Raw genomic sequence first — 14,897 nt, 5'->3', positions numbered from 1 at the left:
TCCTGAATCCCTGATCCCAGCATTCCCAAGTTAATCATCTTTACTCTGCTCCACTTTTTCCTTTCTCCCTTTTACTCATCACCTTCTAAAATACTATATGACTTATTTATACATTTATAATTGTTCAAATCTATCCTCTTTCCAAAGAAAGTTAAGTCCTCAAGGACAATGATTCATTGTCTGTTTTCTTAACTGACATATCCCAAATACCTGAACAGTGCCTGGCACATAGTAAGCAGCCAATTAATATCAATTTGCATTTATTAGGTCAAGCAAATAGTTTACAAATTTTCATTTTACTTTCAGTTTTGCAGAGTGTCAGAATATTTGTGCCAAAACAAAATGTAATTTTGAATTTGTTAATCCAGCAGCTTTTGCAGGAATCTCATTTTTCCTCAAAAGACGTCTCTTCCTATAAAATATTTATTTGTAACAAGCCCACATGTGGGCCATCATGCTGGTTTTTCTCTCATTAGGTAGTTCCACATTCACAAAAATGAATCTCTAATTCCAAGTAGATATAGAATCAGTTTTCTACTCATGGGAAAACTCAGCTACTAACATTGTTTATCATCACTATCTATCAACACTTGATATAAAATTTTTCCTTTTATTCAACAAACTCTCAGCAGTGTCACTGCCATTATGTTATTACATGTAGGAAAAAGTCTGCAGAACTGAAAATGACAAGATTACTGTGGCAACATCAATCTGACCAAACTTCTATTGTCCTGAGGATTCAAATACAGTAAAATATTGGAAAAGAAGCAGATCATAAGTTGTATCCCCAAACTCTAAAATTATCAATAGTATTCAGTATTCAACTTTTTTTAAATATGTTTTTGTTATGATTTCAGAGAGAAGGGAGAGTGAGAGATAGAAACATCAATGATGAGAATCAATTGGCTGCCTCCTGCATGCCCTCTCTCCTCCCCCCTCCCCCCAAACTGGGGATCGAGCCCACAACCTGGGTGTGTGCCCTGACTGGGAATTGAACCGTGACCTCCTGGTTCATGGGTCCATGCTCAACTATTGAGCCACACCAGCTGGACTCAACTGTAATTTAAATACTATAGGCCTGGTGCACAAATTCGTGCATGGGTGGGGTCCCTCAGTCTGGAGAGCGATTGAGGCCTATGGGAGGGGGGGACGGCCAGCTGGGGGGAGGGACCACAGGAGGTTGGCTCTGGGAGCACACTGACCACCAGGGGGCAGCTCCTTCATTGAGCGTCTGCCCCCTGGTGGTCAGTGAGCGTTAGAGTGACTGGTCAAGCAGTCATTCTGGTCGTTCCAGTCATTAGGTCATATGATCTCTTAGGCTTTTATATATAGAGATATGTTTGGAAACAATAAAGTGTAGCAACTCAGTGAGCTTGACAGCAAATGAACTTTTTGAACAATACAATGGACACAATAGTAGCTAGTAGTCTTAATCAACAAAGAGACCTAAACAATAGAATCACTTCAGCTATACTAATATAACATGAAAAAAAAGAGGAAGGAAAAGAATACTATATTTAATAGAAAAAATAAGGGCAACAAAACAATTAAATGTCAAAATTTTAACACTGACTATTAATATTAAATTAGTTCTCCCCCCCAAAAAAAATCTCTAAAATTCTCCAAAAGTTATTGTCATATTATGGCAAGTTCCAGTAAGGGATAGGAAGAATTTCCCATCATACAGATAATAAAACTAACTTCAAGTGTTTACTGCTAACCTATCTCCTATGTTCCCACCCTATTTAGATCACCTTAGAAAAGGAAGCACAGCAGGAATGAGACCACACACTGAACAGAAGCACTAAAAGCTGGCTATGTTTAAAGTTATTACATCATCATATGTAATCCTCTTATTGTTCCCTCCCCCATTCTAACACAGTTCAGTTATCTGCATTGGATGCAACTTTTCACAAGGGATCAGGCAAGTATTTTCTTTTTTTTATTTTGGTTAATCCTCACCAGAGGATATTTTTTCCATTCATTTTTAGAGAGTGGAAGGGACAGGGAGAGACACAGAGAGAGAAACATCACTGTGAGAGACATATGGATTGGTTGCCTCCTGTATGCGCCCTGACAGAGTAGAGATGAAGCCTATAACCAAGGTATGCTCTTGACTGGAATCAAACTGAGAACCTTCAGTCCATGGGCCTATGTTCTATTCACTGAGCCAAACTGGCTAGGGCCAGGCAAGTATTTTCTAACCATAGTTCAGAATTATCTCAATGTTCAGAGTACCCAGGATTAGAATCACTCTCCCCTAGATTTCTCTAGCTCAACCGCCCAATATCTGAAATTTACTTTCTGTTTTGACAATTAGATCATAACTTTTTGTGGATTTTAAGTGCCTTTCCCCAGCTTTTGAGTCACTAATTCTGTACTCCTAAAGCACCATTTTGATGATATAACTTAACCTGCTCAAAAATTCTGCATGGTTTCTCCTCATTGCTTAATAAATTTATTAAAAATAAAAAACAACAACTTTTGACCTTGGTATTCATGGCAGTAAATGTTCTGATCCTAAGATACTTATCCAACATTACTTCCTACTACTGACTTAATCATAACTTTCATTTCAGCCAAACTGGAATGCTTGTTCTTTCCAAACACATTCTACACTTTTACCCTCACCCATCCTTGCTCATGGATACACTTTTGCAAGAACATCTTTGTTACTTAATCGGCCTTTCAATGTATAGGGTGTCCCCCCAAAAAATTCATACATACTTTAACAGCTGATAACTCAATTTTGAAAATAAAATGTATTTTAATAAACACTGCCTTTATATTTATTCAATGTATGTATACATTTATTCAAAGTATGTATACATTTGGAGATAGGAAGATAAATAAGGTCCTTGCCTTCATAGAGTCCATAGATCATAGGGAAATAGTCATAAAAACAGCTAATAAATTATAATGAAATAGAATAAGTACACTCTTATAGACATAACACAGGGTATCAAAGAAGCAAAAAAAGATGTTATCTCCAGAACATACATATGCACTCTAAATATGTAAATCAGATTATAAGTATAAACCACTAATTAGGTTCTTTCAAAAAATACTAGATTTTTTAAAATGTCCCCAATCCACTGTATGCCCCATTCTCATTCATTTTTCTCCTTCCCATGTTGATCCCAATATGTTTTCCTTCCCAAAGTATAAGAAATTGTATCAATTTGTAAGTAAATATGCTCAGAGTTTATCCAATAATACAAACTCATTTCTGTACTTATCTTGTCCCAGACTGGTAACAAGCAGTTTACAAACTGGCACCAGACTGCAGACCACACTTTAAATAGCACTATCACGCACACGGGGTCTCTTACATGACCCAAAATATTCACTTTTCCCTCTTTTTCTTTATCAACCAAAATAAACAGAGACACAATGAAACAAAGTGTTTAAAAATTATGATTTCAAATAAAAGCTACTATACTACAATAAGTTAAAGGATACGAATTTCTGTGACAGCCTTCAAGGAATCTAAATCATTTTCTGTTACCCCTAAAAAGAAAATCCTACATGTGTATATAGATATTTTTTATCCTTTCAGCAGTGCTAAGGGTGTCTGACTGTCAGCTTAGGCCTGCTCCCCACAGTTCAGAATATAATGCAATATAATTAGAAAATGCAGCAATTGCACATAGAGTGTTACCTATTCAAATTTACTGTATTTTTGTATTCTATCCTATGCTAAGAAATGCAGACTAGTTTGTACTTTTATAAACCAAGTGAAAAAGCAAGGAATTACCTTGAGCTTCATGAGGTTGGGGTGCAACTGAAAAAGATGGTGCTTTGAATATGCCTTCTCTGATTTCAGAAGCAGAAAAAGCATCACTTGCTGTAAACAGGTTAACATCTGAATATTGAGGTTTCTGCTTACTATTGCTACATTTCCAGGATTTCCCTTTGTTCATTTCTGTTTGGGCCATTTTCCCTGAGCCAACATGAGAATCCAAGTTTGCACTGTCACTAGAACAAGCACTCCCATGTATATTGTCAGATATTTTAAATAATCTGGAAAAAAAAAAAGAAAAAAACGTGTGCATGTGAAAAACTACCATAAAATTGGTCCCTTTTAAAATACCTGTAAATTGTGGTTTATTCAAACACAAAAATTAATCATTCTCCTAAAACATAATTTGTTAAGTTTACCTCTGAATTATGTATTTTCACTTTCCTAAAACTCAGATAAATCTATTTGTGGTAGCCAGTCTCTGAGATAGCCCCAATGATCCTTGTCTCCTGGTATTCACACCTTTCTATAGTTTCCTACTTCAAATCAGGACTAGCTGTGTGCCTAGTAAAGTACTATGGAATCCAAATTTATAAAAGCATAAAAAACAATAAATACTTGGGAATAAATTTAACAAAATAAGTATAAGACTTGTCCATAAAACATCATTGAAAAAAAATTTAAAAACTTAAATAAATGGAAAGATATCCCGTGTTCATAGATGGAAGACTTACTGTTATTAAGATAGCAATACTCCTCAAGTTGATCTTCAGATTCAATACAATACCTATCAAAATCCCAACTGGCTTCTTTGCAGAAATTTACTCTAAAATTCATATGAAAATGCAAAGAACCAAGAATAGCCAAAAACAATCTTGAAAAAAGGAACAAAGTTGGAGGACTCACCACTTACTTATTTAAGCCCTTACTACAAAGCTACAGCAATTTAGACATTTGGGATATGCCAGTATGGGATATATCCTTATGCCAGGCATAAGTACAGAAATATTGATCAATGGTATAGAATTGAGAGTTTAGAAATAAACCTTTATGTGGTATAATAGGAAATATAAATTTGGTCTTTTTTTTCCAGCTCCTGGCACAGAGGAACCCTTGGAATTTCCTGTGTGATAGAAGCGATAGAAGCATCTTTCATTATTTATAAGAAGCCCCTTTCCATCATATTTTAGTTTATGCTAATGAAGTGACTCTTCTAGGGCCCCTTCTAGGATGGGGATGATGCCAGAAAGACAAAACCTTGATTACCGGTTTGAAACTTTTAGCCCCACTTCTGACATCCTTTATTTGCACTTAGTTTTATTCTACTCCTCCTTAAAGTTAAACTTAAATACCATTTCTTCAGGAAAGCCTTCCCTGACCGTCCAGAGTAGATTAGGTCCCCATGCTATATGCTCTAACAGCAGTTCTCAAAGGATGGTGGAGACTATTTTAAGGAGTTCATAAAATCAAAACTATTTTCATAATACTACTAAGGCATTATTTGCCCTTTTCTCTCTTATTCTCGCTAGTTAACATGGAGTTTTCCAGAGGTTCCAAGTCATGTGATATTACAACAAACTGAATGCAAAAGCATATATGAGGACCCAAGTATCTTTTATGAGTTAGAAATTTAAAACATTTGCAAAATCATAAAACAATATCACTCTTCTTCACCGAATTATTTTTTATTTCAGAAAATAATTATTTTCAATAAAAATATATTATTTAATTTAACAAGTATATTTATTATTTTTAAACTAGAGGCCCGATGCACGAAGATTTGTGCAAGAATGGGCCTTCCTTCCCCTGGCTGCCGGCACTGCCTTCGCTCCAGCTGGAGCCACCTTTCCGCCTTCGCTCCTTGCTCCCGCCCGGAGCTACCATTCCGCCTTCCCTAGCTGCCCAGAGGCCTGGAGCTGCTGGGTTGGTGCGGAATGCCTGCATCGTCACCATGGCGATGACGCAAGCGTCCTGCCCTGCCCCCGGCTGCTCAGCACCTGTGTATGCAAATTAACCCACCATCTTTGTTGGGTTAATTTGCATACTCACTCCTGATTGGCTGGTGGGTGTTGCAAAGGTACGGTCAATTTGTATCTTTCTGTTTTATTAGTATAGATGTATTAGTAAATAAATATTTTTCAAATTTTTTGTTTTAATTTCTAATATGGTTAAACATTAATACTTAAATATTAAAAATAACCCACATAAACGAAAGTTCTTTGAAAATCCTCTATCATTTTTAGTATAAAGGAGTTCTAACAACAAAAAGTTTGAGAACCTCTAATCTAACCATATACTTCAGCAAAAATAACTGTTGTACTATTATATTTAGTTATTTACTATCAGTCTTTTCCCCTATTAAGTTGTAAGTTCTCCTAAGGCAAGAACCTATCACTAGAATCCCAAAGTTAATGGAGTGTCTGGTACATAATAGACTCTATTTGTTGTTGATGTTTTTCTCATTCAAATTCTACCATATTTCATACTTTTGGACATATACATAACTATTCAACTTTATCACTGAATGTTATTTATTTCATTTAATTAATTACCTTTTTCTGAAGGCTGATGTGCTCTCTCCTTTTTCTTCTGAAAAACTGACTAATTTTGTATCATCTGGAATATTTTTCTCAGGTGCTATGTCAGTGCCAATGTGATTTCTGAATTTCTGAGAACCATATGTCAGCTTGCCAGAAACATGCAATAAGCCATTGTTGCCTGTCCCTCCTAAATTTAGATCTTCTTCTTCAGACTTATTAGAGAAAAAGGCAAATTGGAATTTTTGCATTGGAGAAATATAATTTGTGTTTTCATTAGTTATCTTTAAATTTGATGTTAACATTGTTTGCCTCTTTTCCATACCTACAAAAATGGAATGTATTAATTACTACATGTTCTCCATGAAAATAAAATTTCAAAAGCATGATGAAAAATTAAATAAAAAATTTCAGAAGGGTTTACTAGGTAAATATGACAGCAAAAAGAAAAGTATTAGTACAATAATAAGATAATCTGAAATATTATGTGAGGTTTTGAAATATAGGTGACTGTCACTTTACGGTATATCATATCACCGAAGGGCCCTCAGAAATTTGAAATTTATACAAAATCTATAGAGTATTATAAAATAGGTTTAATTCCTGACCCATAGAAATAACCATATTTGTAATATTTAAGTATTTTATCTACTACAAATGATATAATTATACAAGTAATTATAAAGATTTAAAACTTACATAAACAATTTGTACACAGAAATACAATGACCAACCATATAAAATGTTACTGACTATGATTTAGTATTACAATACATGATACAATGCTTTTAACTTTGTAATGTTGCCTCTAAAATTAAGATAAAGGAATGTCTTCATTAGGGTTACAAAATTGTAGGTTTCTTTACAGAGACTTTACAAGCATCTTTGGGAGGTTTGGGAGGAGTTTGGAGGCTTCAGTAGGGTTTGAATTTACTTTACTACATATATATATATACACACACACACACAAATATATATGTCCACATATATATGCACTATGATATATGTTTATATTGTATAATCTGTATATTATTTGGTACATGCAATAGTACATATATGTTTGCATTTATAAATATATATAAATTATGAAGCTTAATTAATAAAATATAAATGCATGAACCTACCACCCAATTTAAAAATGAAAATTTTGCCAACAATATTACATTAGATCACATATACTGTTTGAGTGTGCTTGTTTTTTAGCTTTACAAAATGATAGTATCAAACTACATATGATCATCTGCCTCTTGTTGTTTTCACTCAATAAATCTGTTTCCTTAAACCAGAGGATCCTACTTTTAGTAAAGGGCAAGGCAAAAACTAAATAGCAGTGATAGTTTTGATGGTAAGAGGAAACAAAATTCACAGAACAACAGAATGCGTATATGTGATAGTATATTGTGTGCATGTGATATGTATATGTATGTATATGTATATGTATATAGAGAGAAGGAAAATGTTTTAGATTTTCAGATTTGGTGAACACTAATCTGAATAAGAGCAGTCTCTAACTTTCATTTTATTCCATTAAAAATAAAAGGAATTAAAGTGTTACTAAATTGTTTTTACACTGACATGAGCTGCATGGGTTTGGCTTTATAACAGATGCAGTATGTGATAATTTACCTAACAGTTTATGACTTTCTATTTCTTCTTCCAATGCCTGAGTATCTGGAATTTCCGAAACCAATGGAGCAGGTGGGAGGAAACAATCCAATGATTTTCCACTACCTGGATAGCTGTATAAAATACAAAATGTAAATATACATGTTAATAGGATATAACATCAGAAACTATGTATTTATCAATTAAACATTACTCTATCACAGACTCTTATACATCCTGTAAATTGACTGTCTGTGGTAACTTTGATTTATCCCTATATAGCAGTGTTCTCAATATTTATTTCCTTATAAGTCATAACAATAATGACATTGTTATGTGAGATATGCTACCTGAATTATGGCTATATCTCCATCTCCTTTTCTCCAATTCAAATTCTTGTGACAGGAATCTTAAATATGTTCCAATATTGTTTAAAAAGTAGTAAATCATTCTGAAACTTTAGTACCTTAACTATTACAAGTGACAAGTTACTTTTGACACACCTCATAACTAATCATGGGTCATCAGTGTAAATGACACAATTACTGATATTCTAGAGTCTTCCTAAAGCATTATTACAAATTAATGTCCTAATCCAAATATTCTTGGTCCAGAACCATCAAAAAAACACAGAAAATCCAAGAAGCCAGTTGAAAGTGACAATCATTTTGTAAACCTATAGCAATTGACCAGATTATTGCCATCCTGTTAGCATTGATAACTAACAATCTCCTTATCTTTCAGCTGTGATCCTATTAACAGATAATGCTTTCATGTTTTCTTTCCAAAGTTGACTTGTCCTTCCTTAGAACAAAAAGATAAGTGTTAGGTGACAGGCAATAAAGTTGAGAATAGCACCACATGTATTTCCTATGCCAAGTCCCAAGGATTTTATTGTTTGTTTCTTATCTCTTCATTTAGGATTTCAAACCCTTGGAAGTGAGAGACTCAGTCTTTACTTTTCTGCATCTTACAGCACCTAACACATAGGTATTATGGCTATATTTTCCAAATAAAAAATCTACAACACATTATCTGACATTGTCGATAGACTGTCTGACAAAAGGCCAAAGCATTTGCTGCAAATCAAAACAACAAGATACCACCTCACACTTGTCAGAATGGCTAGCATCAATAAATCAACAAACAAATGTTGGCAAGGATGTGGAGAAAAGAGAACCCTAGTTTGTTCTGGGAACCCTAGTTTGCACTGTTTGTGGTAATGCAGATTGATCCAACTACTAAGGAAAACAGTGTGGAGGGCCCTCAAAAAATTAAAAATGGAACTGCCTTATGACCCAGCAATTCTACTTCTAGGTATATATTCAAAGAAACCCAAAACACTAATTTAAGGGAATATCTGCACCCCATTGCGCATTATTTAAAATAGCCAAGATATGTAAGCAATGTAAGTGGCCACCAATAGACAAGTGGATAAACAACATACTACTACTTGGCCATAAAAAAGAATGAAATTTTACCTTTTGTGACAGCATGGATAGACCTACAGGGTATTATGCTAAGCAAAATAAGTCAGACAAATAAAGGCAAATACCGCAAGATTTCACTTATTTGTGTAATCTAAAGAACAAAATAAACACACAAACAAAATAGAAACAGACTCATAGATACAAAGAACTCATGACTATGGGGTGAAGTTCTGGGGAAACCAGGCACAAGTTTCCAAAGGTGCTCTCCTAGTGAGTAACACAGGATGTGCTTAATTACCCCAGCTATGAGTTGTGACAGCACACACGAAATGATACCAATGAGGGAAATTCATTAGAGACTCAATGCCCAGGGTTTTTATTAGGGACTAATCATGTGGGCATACTTTCTATGGCACATTCCAGATTCCCAGAAACAAAAGCAGATGTTCAGCATAAACGATATTACTTGTAGAAACAATTTATGCGCTGTGAGCCACTCTTATGTTAACTAGAGGCCCGGTGCATGAATTCGTGCATGGGTAGGGTCCTTCAGCCCAGCCAGCCTGGCAGAGCCAGCCAGGGGGAAGGACCGCGGGAGGTTGGCTGACTGGCCCCACCCCTGATTGGGGTCCATCGGGCCAGGACAGGCAGTGGGGGGGGGGGTGCTGAGGGAGGTTGGCTGCCCTGGGGGAGAGACTGCAGGAGGTTGGCTGGCCACCGGCCATGGGAGGTTGGCTGTGGGAGTGCACTGACCACCAGGGGGAAGCTCCTGCATTGAGCATCTGCCCCCTGGTGGTCAGTGCATATCATAGTGACCAGTCGTTTGGTCGTAATGGTCATTTAGGCTTTTATATATATAGATGGTGAGAAACTTCCTAAAATCTAAGTTGTCAGAGTCCAGCTAAAGGCCAACCTTGCAAGCAGTTGGCCTTTAGAACTGATTAGTTCTATACATAGAACTAATATATTAACTCTTTTCTGCACAGAGGCTATTCCAGAAAATCCAAGAAAGATGTTAACAAGATACAAAAAACACACATTTAGCTCTACTGTTCAGCCTTCCCATAAAGTCAAATGTTCCTTATGATTTCCCTATTTTCCAGAGGTGCCATAATTTCCCCAGTCACCCAGAATCTAAACCATAGTATAATCTTTTCCTCAGTATACCTAGACACCTAACCGGTCTTATTGCATCTTATAAATTTTCTTGAATTCATCATTTTCTTTCCTACTGTCATTCTCCTAATCAAGGATCTAATCAACTTATGTTTGGTTGAGAACAATGGTGTCTTAACTGGTCTCACTGGCTCCAGGCTTTCTCTCTCTAATATACTTTATTGACTCCTATCACATTAATTTAGAATTGTTTTCATCATATTATTCCATTCAAAATCCTTTAGTGGTATCCGAATAATGCCAAACTTCCAAGTGTTCAGAGACCACCTTACAGTTTTAACTCTCCTACATGTATCTTATAGTCCAGACCAAAGTGATAGGTAATGCATTTTGTCCCTCCTCATCTTTGTTCAAAAACATTTCCTTTACTCAGCTTTCCCCTATACCTGACCCTAGCACCATTTCTACTATTGTTCAACTGTTTTATTCACTCATCAATCCATTCAACAATTATTTACTAAGAACTGTGTGCCAGGCACTGTTCCAGGTACTAGAGCTTATATCCATTCAAATTCCAGCTCAAGCCCTACCTGGTTTAGCTCAGTGGATATAGTAGGGGCCTGTGGACTGAAGGATCCCAGGTTCAATTCCAGTCAAGGGCACATGCCTGGGTTGCGGGCTTGATCCCCAGTAGGGGATGTGCAGGAGGCAGCCAATCAGTGATTCTCTCTCATCATTGATGTTTCTATCTCTCTCTCCCTCTCCCTTCCTCTCTGAAATCAATAAAAATATATTTAGATAGATCTGCTATCCCCTCTAGTTTAAACACCTAAGGGTTTTGTTTTTACTTCCATTTACACTGATAGTATTGAGCACAGTGCTTTGTATAATTAGGCATATTATACAATAAGCTAGAGGCCCAGTGCATGAATTAGTGCACGGGTGGGGTCCCTCGGCGTGGCCAGCAGAGATTGGGGTGAAACCGGCAGTCCAACACCGCTTGCTGCTCCTGCCTGGAACTACTGCTCATCCTGGCCTGCTGCGCCTGCCGTGGGCTCTCACCCAGTCAGTCCTGATCAGGAGAGGCTAGCACCACAGTGGTGCTTGCCAGCCATGAGCCCTGCGTCTGGTGCCCCTTGCTGGGAACCAAGATCAACAGTAATTAATATAAATGTGAGAAGTCTGGTCAGAAGGCTGAATGGGGCTCTTTGATATTCACAGGGTGAATATCTGCATTTTATTACCTACTGCTGATGACTCAATGGCCTAAAGCAAACTCCCCCAACCTGAGAATCTTACTGTTTACTAAACAATCACCTTTGATATGTCTGTTTGCATTCCTGAAAGGCAATTGTGTATTCTAGTAAATAAAAGCAGATGGGAACAGAGATTCAGTGGAACTTGGTCCCTAGTACCAAGTGCACAATTGGCTTCCCCCATAATTTCCAAATTTATATTTCTTGTCTTGTGTGTTAATTTGCACATCAGCCCTTTCTCCAAGTCTCTGAACCCCGAGGTCACGTAGGCCATGGTTTCACACCCATCCCAAGGAGGGTGTTGTGGGGGGAGCTGGGACACGATCAGCCCTCTGGGCAGGCAGGCAGTGGGACGCCCTTGCCGCCTGGAATCCGGATCCATCCCACTGACGTTCACACTGGTTGTCGGGAGCCACCTGGCAGCAGCTTTTATATCATTTCTTCCTTGCGAAGCATCTAGGAAGGGGAAGCAGCCATGGTGCTCGAGGCTGACTTCCAGGAGGCCGGCAGCGCTGTCGGGATCATGCTGGTGGCGCTGGTCCATTCTCCAGAGATTGGACCTGCAGGACTACTGAGGGAGTGAGTGGCTGCCGCTGGGCTGGTGGGCCACCGAATGGGTCAGTCAGCTGAGTGGCACTCCCACTGTGGGAGTGCACTGACCACCAGGGGGCAGCTCCTGCATTGAGCGTCTGCCCCCTGGTGGTCAGTGCATGTCATAGCGACCGGTCATTCGGTCGCTTAGGCTTTTATATATATAGATGTTTGTTGATGCACTTACATGACTTTTAACACATAAAGAGTCATGTCCAAGATCCTTATTCTGGCATTTAACCTCCACCACAATCTATCCTTAGCTTACTTTTCTAATGTTATATCCCATTGGTTTTTTTTAAATCCTTTTATGAATCTTCTATACTAGAAGCCTGGTGCACAAAATTCATGTACTGGGGGGGGTGGCTCCCTCAGCCCAGCCTGTGCCCTCTTGCAGTCCGGGAGCTGTAGGGGGATGTCCGACTGACGGCTTAGGCTTGCTCTCCACAGGCTTAAGCCGTCAGTCAGACATCCTTAGCACTGCTGCGAAGGCGGGAGAGGTTCCCACCACCGCCGCTGCACTTGCCAGCCATGAGCCCGGCTCTGGCTGAGTAGCTCTCCCGCTGTGGGAGCACACTGACCACCAGGGGGCAGCTCCTGCATTGAGTGTCTGCCCCCTCGTGGTAAGTGCACATCATAGCAACCAGTCATTCCACTGTTCAGTCTATTTGCATATTAGCCTTTTATTATATAGGATATTATATAGGATACTAGCCCCTAAAAATACTGTGAATCATCCCATCTCCATTCTTTTTCGCTTGCTGTTATACTCTGCCTTTAAATGCCCACTTCCTCTCTGTATCAGAATTAGCAAATCCTTCAAAGCCTCCTGAAGTCTCCCACCACTTCTACAAAGCGTGACCTGATCAGTGTAGCCCAAGTGTCCTTCCAAATCTGAAATTTCATTGCGTATATATAAATGCTTATCATTTGCTTTGCACTCTTTGTTTTCACTTTGTATTGTCAGAAGGTCAAACATATTCCAGTTTGCCTAGGCCAGTGCTGATTAATACTGGTTGTCCCAGTTAGTTGGATGCAACTCTTTCACTCTCAAGCTTATCATTTGTTTTGCACTCTTTTTTGACTTTGTATTATTAGAAGGTCAAACATATGTCCCAATTTATCTAAGCCAGTCCTGATTAACACCTGTTGCCCCAGTTGTTTGCAACTCTTTCATCCCAATCTAAATGATGAATTACATGGTCACATTATTTATTAATGAACTTTCCATATTTGTGTTTAATTTCCTCAAGCAAATTTTGGTGTTTTTTTTAAGTAAAAGTCTTTTTTTACCTTTTTATATCCTTTTCAGCATTCAGTCAATAATTGAATTAATATTTGAATGAATGAAAGGATAAATGAAATGCCGGCTGGCATGGCTCAGTGGTTGAGCGTCGACCTATGAACCAGGAGGTCATGGTTCAATTCCTGTTCAGGGCATTTGCCTGAGTTGTGGGCTTGATCCCCAGTGTGGGGTATATAGGAGGCAGGTGATCAATGATTCTCTTTCATCATTGATGTTTCTATCTCTCTCTCCTTCTCCCTTCCTCTCTGAAATCAATAAAAATATATTATAAAAAAGAATAAATGAAGTATGCAATTTATTCAATGTTTCATTTAAAAAGTATAATAGAACAAATGCATAGAAATGTTACAATTGAAGAGCAATAATACATATGTGAAAATCCATAAACTGACTACCTATTCTCCATTCTTATTCCCCCTGTTACCATATCTTTATTTCCCCTTGTACTTCCTGCCTGCACTGAAGTTGCCTATGCCACTTGGTTTTTCGTGCACTGCCCTTTCTGTTTCCAAAAGATATCATCAGTACTTCTTGTAGTGAGCTATTTTTTGACCATTACTTCCAATCTTTACCTTAGCCAAAAACAATTTAAACAGAAATGCAAATAAATAAAAGTCAAATTGGCAAGACATTACTCTATTTTTTAAATTATAATATGTAAGATGTTAAACTTTAGCGACTTCCTTATATCTGAATTCCATGTTTACCAAATATATACCTAAGACATTACTCTTTTTATCCCTTATTTTTATGTACATATTCACCAGAGAGAAAATTATAATTCCTTAAACATCAAAAAAGCCTAAAGCAATATACTGTGCTATCATTCTTAAAGACAGACTTACTTTTCAGCTTCATCTGGTTTTTCAAAAAACAAATTATCCAAAGAAAACAAGGAGTCATTTGATTTCGACATGTCAAAAACTGGATTTTGTCACAAATCTAAAAAATATAGAAAAAGAAGTTTATATTTTACTTACAAAAATGTAGAAAAATATTTCTGGCTACATTAACTATAATCATAAATTTCTCAGAATAACCACAGACTACCTTCCTAGCTGCATCTCCTGCAACTCCCTCCAAAGCACCTCAATATTCAAATACATTATTCTCTGTTCTCCACTCTTTCATGCATTTCACACTTGTACCGCTCTCTTCATACTGCATCAATGTTTAGAATGTGTTTTCTTTCATTCTCCACCTGGCATAGTGTAGGTCAAAGGTCATTTATCCTTCAACAGCTTCTCTAAATTTGTCCTCTTAACCAAGACAGAATTAATCATGCCTTTAGGGCTTTTATAATACTTTATTCAT

At 37.3% G+C, this 14,897-nt stretch overlaps 1 protein-coding gene across 1 annotated transcript in view; it reads right to left on the bottom strand.

Annotated features, from left to right (window-relative positions):
• HFM1 (helicase for meiosis 1) overlaps positions 1–14,499 on the bottom strand; it is a gene marked incomplete at both ends in the record, with an annotated part of 92,770 nt that extends 78,271 nt beyond the window's left edge. The window contains 5 exons of the mRNA XM_079777006.1: positions 3,463–3,510; positions 3,758–4,023; positions 6,295–6,604; positions 7,906–8,018; positions 14,429–14,499. Of these exons, the coding sequence (XP_079633132.1) occupies positions 3,463–3,510; positions 3,758–4,023; positions 6,295–6,604; positions 7,906–8,018; positions 14,429–14,499 (808 nt within the window). The remainder of the gene's footprint in view (positions 1–3,462; positions 3,511–3,757; positions 4,024–6,294; positions 6,605–7,905; positions 8,019–14,428) is intronic.
• Between the last annotated feature and the right edge of the window lie 398 nt (positions 14,500–14,897).

This window comes from Cnephaeus nilssonii (assembly GCF_951640355.1).
Source record: "Cnephaeus nilssonii genome assembly, chromosome: 7".
Lineage (NCBI taxonomy): Eukaryota > Metazoa > Chordata > Mammalia > Chiroptera > Vespertilionidae > Cnephaeus > Cnephaeus nilssonii.
This window is presented reverse-complemented; position numbering and strand designations above follow the sequence as displayed.